At 41.8% G+C, this 18,827-nt stretch overlaps 1 protein-coding gene across 2 annotated transcripts in view; it reads left to right on the top strand.

The window, feature by feature from the left end:
• Nucleotides 1-18,827, top strand: part of jph1a (junctophilin 1a) — a 29,122-nt gene that overhangs the window by 3,752 nt on the left and 6,543 nt on the right. For both annotated transcript variants that reach the window (XM_056434276.1, XM_056434277.1), the window contains exon 3: nucleotides 15,753-15,871. In XM_056434276.1, coding sequence (XP_056290251.1) covers nucleotides 15,753-15,871 — 119 coding nt within the window. The remainder of the gene's footprint in view (nucleotides 1-15,752; nucleotides 15,872-18,827) is intronic.

Here is an 18,827-nt window from a genome sequence, read left to right as displayed (position 1 = left end):
GTCAACACGAAACACACAGGGCCAACATCCTCAGGTGTTTATTGTCACCGCCGAGGAGTCAGAGCGGTGGCCTGACCAATGTCCCCTAGTAGGAGAGAAGGCAGAGTCGCGTAGTCCAATGACAACGGCTTCTTTATACATCATCAACAGTCAGTGTAGCAGGTGTCATGTTGTTATTATTCTCTGCCCATTTCTTTCATTCCCAGGGAGAGGGGTCGGGCGTCTTGAGTGTGTGTGTGTTGGTCTGTGAATGTGGGTGAGAGAGATGTGTGTGAACAGTATCACCCGACCTGTGCCCGTGCCAAGTGCGTCTCGTGTGCCCAATAACGATACCTGCTCCTCCGGCCAAGTATTGCTCTGATGTGGCGTCTGCTCTTGAACAGGTGGATGAGAAGTGACCTTTTCCTCTAAAGCTTCCCTCCTACAGGGACACAGTTCAGCATACGCAGCATCACTTTGGCATCCTCTGGTTGAATAGAATCAAGGAATCATGAGACTGAAGACTGTGAGGATGTGTACAAGCTGTGAAAATGTCTCTATGGAATACCACATATTATGATTTTTTCCTTCTCTTTCTCTCCAGAGGTGCACAGGAATTGCATGCAAGCATGTATAATACCAACAAAGCAAAACACATGTTTATTGTATTTCTGACACACTCGGCACAAAGGAAATGAACACTCGTACTCACACACACATAATGAACAGAAACATAATAAGCTGTAATTTAACTTGAATCCGTTAATTATTTGAATCCTGCTAGGCACGGCTTCACAAACCTCCCCGAACTTCAACATGAACGTGTACAAAACTTTATGACAATTCAACCAATTGTTGTTTCACTAAATGTCACGAAAAACCTAAAACGTCCGCCTCATGTTGGCACTACAGGAAACATCAGGGAATCGTCAACGTTACTGTGATTCAGTAACGTTGACCGGTAACCATGAACATCTGCGCAGAAATTTACAGAAATCCATCGAGTAGATGTTGACATGTTTCTCAGGACGAGGGACCTCCTGGGAGGAACGACAATAAGAATTCATCTGAAGTATTTAGGATTCCCCACTGTGCTCCATGAATATTAGGACCACATTTTACAGCACAAGTAAATCAGTACTTTGTGCTCTCGTCATTTGTAATGGCTTTCATTATTTCAACACTCAACACTGAAGAATTCTCAATATTTATTTTAGCTCAGCAAATAACAAGATAGAGACAATGAATAACAATATTAGCTCAGGCCTCAATGGTAGCAGATGAATAGCAGGCTTTAATTTAATATTCAGATATTCTTTAAAATCCAATAATTCCTCTTCAGTGGGTGGAGAGAGAAAATGCTTTATTCTGCAGATTTCAAGAATATAATATTACAGATTACATAAGGTGTATTTAACATGCTTAATATAAAGAGGACTGCATGCTTTTTGTTCCACAGATAACACCCATGATAGTATGAGTGTGTGTCTGTATCAGCAAAGGCCAGCGAGGTTGTGATGAACCCACTGGGAAAAAAGAGCAACATGTATAATATGTTGAAATAAAAAGCCATGTGATCTCCGATTTGCCTGTGGATTGGAGTGTCAACGTACAGCAGAAGGAAGCACATAACCTGATGCATTACGTTAAGGCAACAGCAGTCACAACATTCAGGCTGATACAAAGTGTTTATGGCAGCAAACAAGGTCCCCTGTACTGTAGTAAGTGATCAAATTACTGCCTGGTATGTGCCGCTCTCCATCGTGTGCTGCTGGAGCGCTCACAGCAGGCTCCTCCGTTCTCCTGTATTTGTGTCATGAACAGCGAGAATGACGGACTGCGACAGTTGTATGCAAGCAGGTTATGCAAGTCTCATTATACAGTGCACGGCAAAAAGATGCACTTGTATGAATGAGATATGGAGTGCACCGAAATAAAAAGAGCAGAATAAATAGAAAAAAGGTACAGAGGACACAAACCCATCGCTATCCTGTGCATTGCTGTCCAGAGGAGCTATCCCATCAGCCTCTGGGTTGGAGCTAATGACGTCATGCTCTTGATCAGCCAATCAATCGAGAGCTAGTGCGCTTAGGTTGAGTGGAGTTCTGTGTCTGTGACCCCCATTCACTGTAGTCATCCTTATAACTGTCGTGTGTGTGTGTGTGTGTGTGTGTGTGTTTCAGAGGTCTGTGAACTGAGATAAGTGCCATTGAAGAGTTTACCGTGTCATGATGCTTCTCCCACAAAGCCTTTTTGTTACAGATCAGCAGTTTAGGTATCCTGGTGGCTCAGTGGTGTGTCAGTCTATACTCTGTGTAATCTACTGTAATGGCCTTTGTTCCACCTAAACTCACTCTGCTATCTCATAAGAGCAGACGTATTCGAATGAAGTGTGTGTGTGTGTGTGTGTGTGTGTGTGTTAAAATGACCTTACCAAAGCTACAGAGTTGCATATTGGTTTACATTTCTACACGGCTTCTTTCATCTTTTCTCTGCTTCTTTTTCGTGGTGTAAGTTGATAAAGCACTCTGCCTTTCCAATGCTCAGAATAATAAATGAAAAGCCAAAACAAACAAAGTGTAAGCCAGTCCGGGCATGGAGGCAATGGGTGTGTGTCCATTTGATAGTACTGTTTGCTCCGCACACCCTAGTGAAAGATTAACCAACACCAAATATGCACCTCCATTGGAATAGGAAAGATATTTATATGGTGCTTATTTTTTTCTTCACTGCAATCAGCAAAAAGATGAGACTAATGATATTTAGGACTGTTTAGTGTTGACCACCATCACCTCGGCGAGTGAGGCTGTTTTTGGCTTTGTTTTGCGTGTCCTTTAGTCACACATGCAAATAGATTTCGTTGGTTGGGAAATTGGATAGATTTTGATGGCGATCCAAAGTATAACTTTAATAATAACTAACCTATTGGAGGATGACAGGTGTCCAGGAGAGAAAGACATGTTATACTTCTTATACATTATATTGCAATTGCCATTTTATTTAGTAGTAAAACATTACACATGTGTATCCACGTACTCCTTTTTTCTCTCTCTCTCTCGCTCTCTCTCTTCTGTCTCTCTCTCTTTCTCTCTCTCACACACACACACCCACACTTACAAACACTTACACACACAGACTATATGCATTCATTCAATCAGAACTCACCTCTCGCCACACAGCAGGAACACCTCACACATGCACAAGACAAACACATACGTGCGGCGTGTGCTACTCTGCTAGCGTGTCAGCAGTGAGTACTGACTAAATAAGGCAAGGCATCAGTTGGCTTATCAGCACCCGCCAGGAATATATACCCGTCCCACCACTGATATAGAATCCCGCCATCTCACTCACGCTATCATCCCTCCTGAATGTCTGTGCTTGTTTGTGTGCATATGCATGTGTGTTCTTTTACTTCAATCCCAGTGGGGACTTTTACCTGAGTGCACACAGACCAAAAATGAGGTCCCCACCGGCAGACCCCTCCCACAAGCTTCAAAACAGTGTCTAGACACGCCCCATGCTGTTTTCTAGTGAGTCCCCATGAAAGGCATTTACAAGACAAAAATCTGCTTTGTTATCGTTAAAAGAGCTGAGATGCTCAATCGGACACCGAATATGTATTTTGGAGGTCAAACAGATCATATTCCCAAACTTGTAAAACATGTTGTGGAGGTCCACATGCTCACAGAAAGGTTTTAAGTAGTCGTAGTTCTAATGGGAGGAACTGTGTGTTTGGATCTGAGAGATGAGATAAGGATGCTAGCAAGAGAACAGCGAAAGTGTGTGTGTGTGTGTGTGTGTGTGTGTGTTGCATTTGTATCCAGAGGTGTTTGTTTATCACCTGCTGTGTGATGACCTCAGCCACTTACCACCTACCCTTTTTGGAGAGAGTTATAGATCAGTCTGCGTTTCAAAATGTGAACAAAATAATCCCATCCCAGAGTACATGACGTTCCACCTCGGCTGTCCTCAATGGGAACGACTTCTCCTACTCCAAACAGGGGCAGAGGCACACTTGAGTTTACTTTGTTTGTGTGTGCGTGCGTGTTTGATCTTAGTGATGGTGGCACCTCTTATCATTTATGAAGTGGCCAAATGTACAGTACCAATGACGCACTGAGTTTACTGTAACTGTAACTGTGGAAGGGACTGCCAGTCATCTGAATCAGTCAGAGTGAGCTAGCCACATCATTCAGTATATTTATCCACTGACTTGTCTCATATATATGGCAATGTGATGGTGTGAGGTAACACAACATTTATTACCAACATGCAACTCTGTAGCTTGTGTAAGGTCATTTTAAAACTACACACACACACACAGAATAAACAGCCACATTAGCCTCATATTATCTATATCAGTTACATTAATGACCAGCGTCACCGCCAGCTTGTACATACAAAAGAGCTATTAATAATATAGCTGATACAATGGCGCATGCATGGAGAGTTAGTTGAGCAGATTCAAAATGACCCACAGTGAAACAAAATGACTTTGTGTAAATGTGTAATCTCATTCTGTGCTCCACCATGTTATCGTTATGCGATATCAGATCGATCAGAAAGATGACAACCGAGGGAACCACGGGAGGAGTGTTCGAGGAATTGATATGAGGAAAGGCCGACGTTGCACTAAACTATTAGGGCTTATTATAGGGATATGTATATCTTACAACCATAATAGTAGAATCACTTATGCTTAATGTAGTTAATGGTGACTCACTGTTTTGCACACCAAATTCTGCACAAGTATCAGGACAAAAAAAAGTATTATTTTATTTAAACGTTAGCCTTACTTGCTGTATCAATGATGATGATGATGATGCAATGTATTGTTCCCTTGGCTGTAGACTAGTCATGTGATTATTACACATCCCTGCTGTAACAGTTTAAAGTTCAACATACAAAATCAATTTAAAAGGAGGTGATGTTAAAAATCAGAGCATATCATATTCCAGGCAGAGGGAAACAGACATGCACCGATGAAGTGGCCTACAGACAATACACTACATTACTATTGCCATTGATACTACATAAAAGAAGTAACCAAATGAATAATTTTTCAGAGAGAGAGAAAAAAACATTTTTATTCTCTCCATTCCCGAGAGGAGAACATTCTGGCAGAAATCAGCCTGCAGGTCCAGCAGCAATAGTTCACACCAAAAAAGAGGGTTGGATAAGGGAAAGAAAGTGTGAACAATCTACAGTTTACTCTCAGTGTCGATGACGGCTGGGATCGACGTATTGTCTTGGATAGATGTATTGTCTCACATACACTTACACTGTATAGGAAAGCTTTGTTTTCGGGGGAGTAGAGGAGAAAGTCTGGGGGGGGGGGGCGGGGGTGGCTGTGTGTTGATGGGAGTGGAGCCTGTGCCGATAGCAGCAGTGATAGGATTGGGTTTCACCAAAACGCCATTACAATGTGTGGCTGTGGCTTGTAATCTCTCTGAGAATGGCACATATGTCTGCAGCTTCTCAAGAAGGAGTTGGGTGAGTCAGGCAGGCGGAGCATTTCAAGGGGGGAGTCATGTGGAGTTTGAGGCTGTTATGAAGAGGTTAACTCATGGAGTGGTTCAGCTGCAATCATTACAAATGTAAAAGTACATCTTATACGGATGTTTTACCAACTCCATTTCCTTTACAATCTTTCCTCAACTTATAATGTAGTTTCCTACAACACTGTTCTCCCTCCATTAATAAACCGTGAATGGGATTGGAGTGTATCTACTTGTCTCTGAATTAACTGTTTATGTAACAACGGTTAATGAGAACAGTAGTCGGCGGAGTGAGTTAGATGATATATTACACACACTGTGATTTGAAATGTACAGCAATAACGAGTACGAGCAAATAGCGTTCCTGTTCAGTGAGCTTGATCTCCAAGGATTTCCCCGCGTGTGTTCATGTGCATGTGCTATCCTCCGGATAATTTCCCATGACGTGATGAGACATTATGTAAAAATCCCAAATGTCAATGTGCAATCGTGTCTAAGTATATGCACCTGTTCAAGAACTGTTATTATGTGTATGTTATTGTATCTTGAGACATTATGTGTGTCAATACTCAGAGACGTGTGCAACATGGATCAATGGCTCTTAGGTCTACTGATGAGGTGACTCCACATAAAAGTCATTGATTTACGAGTCAATGACAATTACATTATAATGAGTTGTGGGTTCTGCTGAAGGTGCTGCAGCTCAATATCGGAAAGAGATCCCGAATCACTCAATTTAGTGTAGGTTAGTCGGTCCACCGTGACTTAACATAGATATGCAGTGGAAAAGCAGAACACACGCTTTTATTGTTTTTATTTTATATATCAAACAATCTTTGTGTTTTGGTGGCTTGTTATTTAGACCTCTGAGAGAGTTTATATGGTTCTTCTATCACAGGACATGTCATTTTATATTGCAATATTGTACTAAATTGTTGATGGGGGTGCACGTAGCAATTTTCTTCATTATCGATTGATCAGTCTATTATTTTCTTAATTTATAGCTTGTTTTTTTAAAGACAAATGCACATCTTAATTTCCCAATCCCCAAGGTGACTTCTTCAAATGCCATGCTTTGTCTGATCAACAGTCAACAAGCCACAAATATTAAGTATCAAAAACCTTTAAGTCTCAAAACTATTAACGTAATTGTCAGAATTGTTGCAGATCCTTTTATTGTCTTTTTAAATTGATTGGGAGTTGCAGCACTAATCAAGATAAAGTTCAATACTGCCATGAATCCGCTCACTGATGCACAATACTATCAGCAATTGCTTCCTGATATGACTGGTATTGTCTCACTGTATACATTCTGATATCATCCCAACATATTTATACATAACATACATAAATCCAGAGTGACGAGTCAAATAACATTACAATTACGGATAAGGAAATTAAGTTGGTATCCTCTTATCTGCGACACAAAACCATTGTAGTCTGTGTTGCCTGAAGCAACTCTTGAAATCGGTCTGTTTGCTTGTATCTGTCACAACGCTATTAGAGTGGACCCAAAAGCACTACTCAGACAGGAGTAACAAAGAATACTGTCTTTGGTTGGAAACAGGCTGGGTCAAAACCAGGAGATCAGTCGAAGAAGCAAACAAGTCCAAAAAGGGGCGGGGCAGAGAATCAGAGGTCAGGGCAGGCAGGCAGGAATATACTCCAATAACGCTGGAGAACTTGGCACGAAAACACAAGACAATCTGGCAGAGGACAAGTGGAAGTGAGGGAGCTAAATAGTGAGGGACTAATGAGGGGATGGGCTGCAGGTGAGAAGGGCGTGAGGACCAGGTGAAGGGAATGAGGGACTAACGAGGGAGTGATCAGAGGCAGGTGAGGGGAGTTGGATTGACGAGATGGTGTGACAGGATGAAAACAACTATTCCAAAAAGGAAGGCGTGGAGCTAAACTGTTACAGTATCTGCTAACGCAGTCGTCTCTGACCTCTGGATACTAACGTGCCTCGCTAAATCTGTTCAGCCACTCTGATTGGCTTGCTAGGCAGCTTTCACTCCAGATGTTCACGGATTAGATTATGGAATCATCACTTCTCGTGTTGATTCACAGTATTGCTTTTCCACTTTGAATCCCTTCGTGAAGCATGCGACCGCTCTTGTATTCACACGCACGGATAACTCCGGAGTCCGTGATGCATTTTCCTGAGAATTTGTTCAGTCAGTCTGTTTTGCTGTTCACATGTCTTCACGTTGAAGATATTTCTATCTCTAATCTACTCACCCACCTTTCCACAATAACCCACTCTATTATATTATTGTAATGATGCAAACATTGACACATACAGTTAGAAGTTGCAGTCAATGATTGTGAGGCATTGTTGTGTATACGTGTTTTTTTCAGTCACATGTCTTCTGTTCAGCTCATGAAATAACGTTAAAATATAGATTGCATGATCATAATGTTTTAGCTGTGGTGCAGATGTAAGCTTTTGCTAATGCTCCTTTTGGCTTTGCACTGAGGAGGAAACGGATGTTTGTGTGTATATGATTGTGTGTGCATGCGTTTGTGTGTGCGGACAGTAGAGTGAGTGGTGGCAGGAGATTGGAGGACAGAGCACAGACCATAATTAAAACTATTCCTTAAGCTCAAGTGGTTACCAGGCAATGTGACCTTCAGTCGCACAGGTCCAGCTTTGGATGTGGAGCCTCGAAGTTAAACGAGACGTACCATCGAGTGGCTGTCTGTGTGTGTCTGTGTGTGTGTCTTCTTGTTTTCTGCCAAGTTGTAAACCTTTTAGTGTATTCACTTTGCCAAAGTACACTTAGATGTGTCACATTTTCAAAAAGATGTTGTGTGTTTGTGCGACATATAGTGTCGGTTTGTTCATTTGCTAATTCATTAATAGAGACCAGATGCCTGGTTGGACAGCTTGCTCAAGTGTCTCGGCCGGTTACCATGGTTACTGCCTCACCGCCGTCATCAGCGTGACAGCCATTTGTTGATTTTCTTTATGGAGTAGTGGAGTGAAGAGGCGTTGTTTGTTTCACATTGTGTGTATTCGTCCTTTAAGGCTTGAACGACGTGTCTGGTTCCAGCTGGATCTACAAAAGATTGAAAGACTAGATACAGCACTATGAAGCCACCTTTATTTACACTCATTCCCAGTGGGTCTCATTATGGCACGTCTAACTAATGGTCCTTTTCAACTTCTCATGCAGATTTGGTGTGTGTGTGTGTGTGTGTGTGAATACGAGTGAACACAGACATTTGCATGAGAGGCAGTCCACTTTTCAAAGGTGTCGTCCAAAAGCTTTTGTATGAATGCGTGTTTGTATTATGTACATGGTGTCTAATGGCCGCATAGTTGTGTGACATGTCTTCATTTGCATCAGTAGAGCCCTGTGTGTGTCTGCGTTTGTGTGTGTGCTTTTATGTGTGTGTATGCGTGTGTTTCTGCGTTAGTATGTGTGTGTGTGTGGGTGGGTGGGTGTGTGTGTGTGTGTATGTGTGCTGCAGCTTGTGAGTGTGAAAACAGACGGATGCTGTCCGACTCAAACACAAAACCTGTAGAGTTCAGAAAGTTGACTTATGAGATAGGTTTTTTTGTTAATGAACCCACAATTTAAATAATTGTTTAAATGTTTAAGTCAAGCAAGGATACCAAATAATTCGCTCTGTGTTGTCATTTTAAATTTTATATTTTTAGCTGAGGGAAATTGTGGGACATTTTATAGAGATGCACCTTTTTTCTCCCAATGCCAAATCATAATGGTTTATATTCATGATTATTCTTTTCTTCACCTATTTTGTACCATTTATTATTTATTTGTTGTCATTGTTTGTTTTTCTCCTCATGTTGAGGGAGTTCTGTTGAATAAGCCGTTGCCTCTTTTTTAACTATCTGGATTTTATAAAGTCTTAAAAAATTAAACCGCTGAGGGATTTCTGTAGTGCTAAAAACTGAGTCAGTAGCTCGCCATCACTCAACGAATTTAGTGGAGACACGGAATTTCATAATCATTTCATTTAATTATCTGTATTTAGAGTGAAGCTGTCACAACCAGCTTAATACAGATTTAATAACACTAACATGTTATGGACAACAACATGATGAGAGAATCAAAGAAATGATCTAAAATGGAAATAATAGATGCAACCATTAAAACCTTGAATTCATTGACGGTGTGTGTTCAGACAACTATTCTTCTAATACTTACTTATCCTAATTTCCAACAGTTACATTCATGGCTAGTTTATCATATTAGTTACAGAGTTACACATCAGTTAAATCCATCCTTCACATAATAAAGACTCAGAGGTACACACTCCACTCAGGTGCGTTGGGATGTAGTTCCATGGGCAGTGTATTTAAGTGTCTTTTATGTTTCTCTATTTGCAGTAAGGGATTCATTCATGTTTTATTTCATGTGTTCTCCATGTTTCTTGTTGGTGATTTTAAATATTAGTTTGGTTTGGATATTAATTTGGTTTGGCTAACATCAAGGCTTAAGAAATGTTAGATATGTCAGGCCATGTTGGCTTGATTGACAGGTAAAGCCTTAGCTTTAATCGTGGTTGTTTCCTCATCCCTGTTTCAAATGTCTGACTCAAATCGACAGTGAAATTAAATCCAAGCTTCAAACCGTTCGGCGACCACATCCCTGTTCTCCGGCAGTGGATGGTTTGGCCACCATCGCCCTCCTCCCCCTTGTGTTATCAGCTGTATCAGCTGTGGCCCCGTTTCATGAGCGGTGTTGACACAAAGAGCACAGAGCTGAGGTCTGAATCGCCGTTATTGCCCTTTACCAAAACCAGAGGGATCATCTCAGCAAAGGATTCTGTGTCACTCTCTCAACGCGCCAATGAGGGCTCACATTGCAGGCAGAGGAGTGTGTATCAGACCTACAAACATACCACAGCTCCAAACATGTACCACACAAACACATGCCCGGTATTTATTATAATAGTGTAATTCAGTATACGCATTTTCACAGCAGTTTCTGAGAAGCACCTTCAGACATTCACACACTAAAAACCTGATACTGAGGCGCACACACACACACACACACACACACACACACACACACACACACACACACACACACACACACACACAGAGTCTCAGTGGAGGGTTAAGTGCAGAGCTACTGAATAGAGAACACCAGTTAGAGAAGATTAGGTATGTTTGTAATCCAAAAAGAGAAATGTCAGTCAAGTTTTTCTTCTTCTTTATTTTCTTCAGTTTAATCAAAACAGATTCTTCTCATTCCCAGAAATGTCTCTATCGTCCAGTTCATCCTTTGTATCATGAGTAAACACTATTATTTGTGACTATTATGAAGATACACATAATAATAAAAATACTACAAGGTTTTCACAAATGTGTGTTTTTTTTTAACAGTTTATACTATGAGATATATGTTAATTAGTGAACTTTAGAGATGCTGGCAGCCAAGCTAGCAGTTTGCTTCTGTTTCCAGTCTGTGTTACGATAAGCTAACCATATTTAGCTGTTAGGCATGATCTCCTTATCCAACTCCCGGCAAGAAAATTTATGTATTTCACAAATATTGGATCATTTTCTTTAAGCTTGTTATTCAGGGCTGTGCATTTAGTCAAGAGTATTGTTTTTCTCCAGGGATTCTCTCGATGTGTGTCTTTCTTATGTACCCCTTAACTCTACAATATTCTGCAATAGACAAATATTTATTATTTTCATAACTGGACACAGCCATGTTTCATACCTGCATCCATCCCTGCCATATGCTTGAAGTGTCCTTCATATTGTTGCGCCATGTTCATTATTCAAGTGCCTGTTTTTTTTCTTCTTTTCTTGCTGCTGTAGTGCTCTATGCATTTGTGTTTACAGTCTTGCCATGTAAAGAACACACATTATGTTTCCTTATTCAGAAAGCATACAATTCTGTTTGGCCAATCATAAGAATGGGGAAAATTCAATAAGACTAATTGATCTTAGATGCTGCTTTTCTATTTTGGGCTTGCATATCTCTACTGCAAAGATTGGCGAGATAGAAAAAGAGAAAGATGTGAAATGTTTCCATAGCCTGCCAAACAACCAGGATGTCCTGTGATCTAAAATGATTTACGAATGATGAAAGTACACTAACCATGCCAAAATATTCTCTGTGTAGAGATACATAGCTCTCTCTTCAGGATAAAGTTATCTTATCTCATAACAACAGCCACTTCGTCTGCCATTTAAAGTCTCATTTGCTGTCGCCATTTACCCCCACCATTGCAGCCCCTGGTAATGTGAGCCCAGACCTCAACCCAGGAATAATTGCTGAATAATTTCAGAGTTGGTTTTAGCGAACCACTAATGGTGTTAGTCACGCTCGAGTAATCCTGAATTAGCACCAGCCGGAAATTCAATAGCAGGCCTGCACGGATATGAGAGATATGTGCAGGGCAAACTAAGTGCTAATTTGTGCAGACTGTCTGTGATGTGCGGTGCTGCTCTTTTGGACCCAGGCACTGTTTGGGTAAGATAAAGGGTCGTCATTTCTGTTGATCTATAATATCCTTTCATGAGCAGATTTGCTCACTCTGAACAGGAGCATTGTCTTGAAATATGACTCCTCCTTGTTGGTAGCTCTTCGGCGTGGGCGATGAAAGAGAGCGATGAAGTTTAAAGGAAGATCGTTGGAGTGCTGATGTTTACCACTGGCAAGATCGAGACTAATCTTCTATCTTATTATCTACTGTTCAAGTCAGCATTTCAGTTACCAGGCTTGGCGGGGAGGGCGAAAGAGACTGTGATGGAGAGACAGAAGAAGAGGGAAAGAGGAAGGAGAGGGGGGTGTTATTGGATGAAGCAGAAGGGTGTAGGAACTGTGTCAGCATATGTGAGGGAGATTCCTCAAATAGGCCGTAGCCGGGGGAGTGATGGACTGAAGCTTCACTCGGGGGTGGGGGGATATGCACACACACAACACAATCACACACAACGTATAATTCAGATACACACATACTGGATTCTGCGGGAGGCCTAGTCAAAACAAAAGTTAAAGGAAGCACCGTTCCGCATGGGAGCTTGGGTTTAAAATGTAACCCTATGGTAAAATTAGAAGGACTGAGATGCAGTTCTAAATACCCGGGTGTCATTCTCTTTCTCTCTGCAGCTCTGTCTCTCCTTTCCAATTCCATACCTTTTTCTTGGTCTGTGTTTTTACCTTTCTCTCCCTCATTCTTTATCTCAAAAACACGCATATACACACATTCCACAGAGAGAAAGAGCCGCACCCGCCACGCTCACTGCCAAACTGACTCAACATTTTAACACGCAATCCATTTGTCCCAGTAATGAAACAACCGAGCAGGGCTTCAGTCCAAAACAATTGCTTCAAAGTATTTGCTCCTTTCTCCCCTTTGTCCAAATGTCTACCATATTGTGCGTGCGTGTGCGTGTTTGGGTTGGAGTGATATTTGCATTTGTGCCAGCAGGTGCATTTTTGGATTTAAATACCATGATTTGCTTGGACCCAAAAGAGCCCAAAACTAGACATGAACAGGTGTTGCTTTATATTCAGGCAGATCTGTTGCAAGTATGGAGGCTGCCGTCTGCTGACAAGTAACAGAACCTCAAACTTATCCAAAGGTCAATTGTGAGCTTGCATATTGTTTTTTACCCAGACTTTGTTTTGCTGCGTATGTGTGACAATGCATTACATCATTTTGCCTCAACGTTTGTTCATATTCATGCTCCTGCACATTGTCGGCGGTCATTGCAAGCCACAAACATTAACAAATTAATGCGTGCCGTGGGATAGGGGTTTCTCAAAGTGACAAACCCTTACTACACTATTTCCCTCAGCTGTGCGAAGCATGTTATCATCTTTCTGCTCATAGTTTATTAAAAAAAAATTCTTAATGCAAAAGTTCTGAAAAACTCACTGTACACTATACCCGCCAAGCACTTTATGTCTGACAGACGACATTAGAGACTATAGCTGGTGAACATAGTGGAGCTGTGAGCAGCTAAAGAGCCAGACAGTGAATATTGGACTGTAATATTTCAACATTGTGTTGGCAACTTGTTACGCTGCCCTGAATTGGACAAAAACAGTCCAGAAACAGTCCAGAACAGTTTAACAGTCCATGCATTGTGTAAGGTGTTGCTCGCTAGTTTGATTCAAAGTGACCATGAGAGGTAATTTTCCGAAGCCTGGAAGAAAACCAACCAACCCTTTCGTGTCTTCGCTCCACATGCCCATGTTTTCTCGCCTCTCATTTCACTCTTGTTCCACTGCTCGATCACACCTCTACTCCCATCATTCTCTGCCTGTCACCTCCCACGACCAGACATCCTGTCTGTGAACAGTCTGCATTGGCTCCCAGGTCTGCCCGTGACTTCATGCCCACACTACCTAAAGGGAACCGTTAAAATCCTTAGGATATGTCCCAGGCACGCTATGCATTCATGACGCATTCAGGCGTCCTTTCCTTTGCCTGTACATTTGACACATTTCAGAAATAGAAGCGTGCATGTCCTTGTGGCAGCCTGCGTGGCAAGTGGATGTCTAAGGTATACATGTCAGCAGTGTGATGTAGCTGGAATGCTTTAATGTCAATTTTAAACTGGGAAGTGCTCTTCAGTCCGACTATGAAGCTGCTTTTAGCCACGCCGTTGACATTCCTATGTTTGTAATAACTCATGGGAAGAAGCAAAGCATTGTGTGATATGTTATAATTTCTTCAATCTTATTTGGATCTGCAGCTGGTCAGTGTTTTCAAGAGTGTGTCCTTTGTCTGTGGGTGAAGAAGGGGCTTTCTCCACCCAGCATATGGCTCATAATGCATTTTAATGTCTTCTTGTCCCAGCGCATAAAAAACAGGACAGTCGAGTCCAAGGACAGAGAAGTAGTCTAAAATAGAGACATCTGTCCGTCGGGGTCACTCTGACAGAAAGACAGAGGGAGGGAGGGAAGTAATGAGTATGAGGGGATGCAGATGAATCGAAAAAGAAAAAAGAAAAACAGCATCATTGATTAAAAAATAGAGGAGATGGTGAAAGAAAGAGGGCGAGGAAGATGGATGAGTGGGGTTCAGCAGGACGCAAGGCACAGCTGTCAATACTTATAGTGATACTTGGACAGTCCATCTGGATCCTTGCATTCCATGTTGCACTGTCATGTATTGTATAAGAGGTGCTCTGGCTGTCCATACAGTAAATTACTAATGCACTAGCTTCAACTGAGGCATATCGTTGTATAATTTGGTGTTTTTTAAAGTCTGTTGGCGGCAGTGTGTTGTAACTGTAACTTCCTCCTTGTAAGTGAATATGTCCTCCTCTAATAATGTTGGCACAACAACCACGTTTACATATACAGTATCTTACCGTTGAGTTTTCTTGGGATTTGTTAAGCAGCTCCCATAATATCTGTCAGTGCTAATGCTAAGCTCACATTGATTCCAGGACATATTATTCTTCTGCCTTTTGGTTTTTGAGCATCAGCCTTGTCCAGCTGATGTGGATGCAGGCTTTTCTCATGCTGCAGGCTAGTTATTGTCATGGCTTTTGTAAGATGGAGGTTTATTGAGTGATGAAAACACCGTTCTTATGATTCCCATGGTCTTTGAAATTTTGTAAATAAAAATATTTGTATTTATTTTGCTGCTGTCTGGCATGGGATTGAAACCTAGCCATCAATACACCACCTGCTGTTTGTATGAGTTGATATTGTTTATCCTAAGTCAATAGCTAAGAACGGCTTTTATAGCTCCCTCTGATTGGAATAATTTACCTGCAAATATTTGATCCATATCATCTTTCCTTTCTTCTTATTATAGGATCAGTTGTTCATGTCCATATCAAAATTAATGCTTTTCTATAACCTATGAAAAAATGATCCATATTCATGCTCTGTTTGAGTATGACCTCTTGATTTTGTCTGTCTTAGAATTTCATATATATAAATATATGTATATAAAATATAATACTTCTTCTTGTTGTTATTTTAGTTTTTTGTGAAATGCTTTATCTAATTTGGAAAATTAGGATTTGGATTTGCGATAGAAGCACCAGGGGAGGTGTTATGTTATCCCCAAGAGGGACAGCCTGAGTTATACTTCTCAAAGATGAGGAGGAAGAGGGAGGTATAGAAGGAGAGGAGGAGCAAGAACAAGAAAAAGATAGTAGGGTGAAAAGCTGACCAGTTCAATAGGCCTGTGTATGTTGTTTCTAGATATCTATCACACTTCTCTCAAACATGGTGCCATACATCATCTGTATGTCTTTACCTTGGCGTTACCGTGCAGCTCCAATATATTCTCTGTTTGTGCTTTTTCTAGAACGGCCCATGCCAGGACAAAAAGCGAGGCCGCAGACCAGGCCGCCATCTCTGCTGTGCACGACTCGGAAATCGCCAGGGCGGTTGCTAGGGAGCTCTCCCCCAACTTCTACCAACCAGGTAACCTTTAACAACAAGTATGCAGACGCAGCATCTGTCTGATATTTTAAAGGGGGTTCCCAGAGGCAAAGTGTGGGCATCACACAGCCTTCGCAGCGAAACATAGATACTAGATACCTTCCCACTCTCTGAATGTGAAAGAAACACTTGGACTGCATGTGCACTGAGGGGTCAGGGAGGTCACTGTGTAATGAAATACAATACTTTGACTATATTTCAAGTGGCTACATTTACATAACCCCCTGGCAGGCTATGAATGCAAACGGTTTTCTGACATTTTAGACAACACATGACTGACCAAGAGATGAAGTTGCGTTCCTCGCTAAGATTATAACAGAAGTCTAGTTTTAACTCAGAGTCCCCCCCCCCGAGAGGCACATTTACCCAATTACAGATTACAGTGCCAGGACTGTAATCAAAGACTTGAGAGGAATGGAGGGTGACTTCTAACACCACAATGGGGGCCTATGTGTGTGTATTCTGGATGGAAACCTCTGCTTTACTCCCAAGCGCATGTTGTTGACAGCTAAGTGCATTAGTCGAGTGTAGATTTGCCTTACAGGTACAGTATGTGCGTAAAGGTCAATGAGACATACTGCACCCAGTACCAAGTACTTCTCATCTTCCCCTTGCATGGAGGTTTGACAGGCACACTGCCATAGTATACAGCAGCTCACAGGGTCGGGTGTCGAATCAACTCTGTTAATATTTTTTACAAGGTAAGCAGAGTTTTACAAGGCAATGCCGGACATATAATACTACACAAACAGTACAAATCCTTTTTGGTCAAAGAGGTGAGATTAGAGGTGGAACACAAGGGCACAAAGAGGGAAACATCAGAAAAGAGTGAATCAAGAGTTTTTAAGGTAGCATTACCTTATTGTTCTTGGTTCATCCTGGAATTTCCTGGGAGCAGGTTTAGGCCAATCTGTGTTTGTTTAACATAATAGATTAAAAAAGTGAAAAAAACATTTATCTCATACATTGAATTAGTATTTTGAAATTGTTCTTTAGCCATCATTTGGATGGATAGGAGTGCAGATAAGTGCCGTGTCATACCTTTTTTTGTTTATTTTTATTTACCTCGTAAGATCCAAACTAGAGTTGCTTCTTCCACAGTTTGTAATATATTTTGGTCGATGAGCTAGCCGACCTTGGGTCCTTGCCAACAGCCACCATAAAATAGTGGGTGACACATAGATTGACAATGGGACCCAGTCAAGCATGTCCCTCTACTAAGCCGCAGAAATGGCCGGCCCGGGCCAGAGACATCCCGCGGCTTGTTTGTGTTGTGGAAAACGGCGATCATACTTGGCAGGCCGGCTGATCTCCGGGTTCACAGGTCTGTGTGGAGAGTGTCCTTGCCTTTTAAGTCAGATCATGAATGAGAAAGCAGGCGATGTCATAATAATGTGCAGCGTGGGGTGACATCTGATCTGCAGTGTTCAGTTTAGTTACATAAGCGTGTCTGCTTAGTCCAGCCGAAAGCCAGACAGGCACCTGCGAAACAAACGGGGAAAAAAGCACATTTCTTATACATCCATTTCATTTCTAATATATGAAAGGTATTATCTAAGTGTGATTCTTCCAGAAGATAAGAGCAGTTTTGAGAATCTAGAATGCCTACTTTGTGCTTCGCCAGGTTATACCATGTTTGAGTGCAAACAGTTTCCCCTATGCAGCTTCTTGGCAAAGTGACTGCACTGTTGTTAACTTCAAAGAAAAAAATTCACTATTTTTAAATATTTAATCTGGGTGTAGAATCTGTTTTTTTATTTGTCGATTTGTCTATCCCGATGCTACAGTGAGACAAAGCCGCTCAATCTGAGTACCAAGCATGAGGCAGAATTTGTGTGACTTTCCCAAACTAATCTGCTTTGCTTCCTCAATGTCTACCTCAACCGTGGAAATATTCTCATTTACCCTCATCCCACAGCTTGTTATTATTCCTCTAAGGGTTACAACAGAGGTTTAAACTCCTTGTTGTTTGTAATTAGCATTTCAGACTCATAGCAGATTATCACCCAGATTGGGAGTGTGTACTTCAAAAGGGAAGAGATGGTCACAGGGAATGAGACCCTGACCTTTATGATTGGTTCACACAGAGCATCCTAGAGGGGGAGCAGCAAGGGTTAGCGAGGCGTGGTCTAAGTGGTGACGTTAATTGGGCTATATTTGGTGCCGATGTGTGCTCACTGGGGTCTAATGGAGACATAGCTGAAATCCTTATGCACTGAGAGGAGCTCGGCCCTGCCCTCGCCACTCTCCTGGGTTGACGCGGAGCAGCTGTCCCTTCCTTCAGCCCGTCACCAGGGTGCTGGGGGGGGAGCAGGGATCCTGCTTCGCCCTGTTTGACCCAGTCAAGGTACACTTTGACCAGGTGAAACCATAAAAGCCTGGACCTGTCAGGGCTGAAAACCAGACATGAGCAGGTGCTGCTTTATATTCAGCGCAGCAGGTGCCGTAGAGTACGTTTCGAGACAGTTCGGCTGAACTTCAAAGTTATGCAGCAACTTCTTTCAAGGATAAAGAAAATTAATTATTTGGCAAAACCACTGAGTTGATCCTTTTCCAAACTAATTTCAGAAGCCTTTTTTTGGAAAAGTTGCACCAGAATGAAAAGGCAAATTTCCAAGAAACATATCAAACATTAGTTTTTCAAATGGTTCTCACATATTGGGATGTATTTATAGCGGTAAAGTGCATGTTTGTTTCCACATCCGGACTTGACTCTTTTCCTTCAGTGACTTCCAGCACGCCCTGTTCCCATCAGTCACGTGTCAGCTCGCGTGAACGTGAGGCCTCCCATGTTCTTCTCTGCATGGAGCTGCTTACAAATAAAGCACAGAAAGACCCTGGTTACATGCAGCCAGTCGCTACAGACAAACAGACATACTTTATTTGTATATAATAATCAAGATACTAGTGTGCAAGTAAACGGACCCTATGTAACAGT

The sequence above is a fragment of the Pseudoliparis swirei genome, chromosome 16 (genome assembly GCF_029220125.1).
Source record: "Pseudoliparis swirei isolate HS2019 ecotype Mariana Trench chromosome 16, NWPU_hadal_v1, whole genome shotgun sequence".
In the NCBI taxonomy this organism is placed as follows: domain Eukaryota; kingdom Metazoa; phylum Chordata; class Actinopteri; order Perciformes; family Liparidae; genus Pseudoliparis; species Pseudoliparis swirei.
Note: the sequence above shows the minus strand (reverse complement) of the source record. Positions and strands in the feature narration are given on the sequence as shown.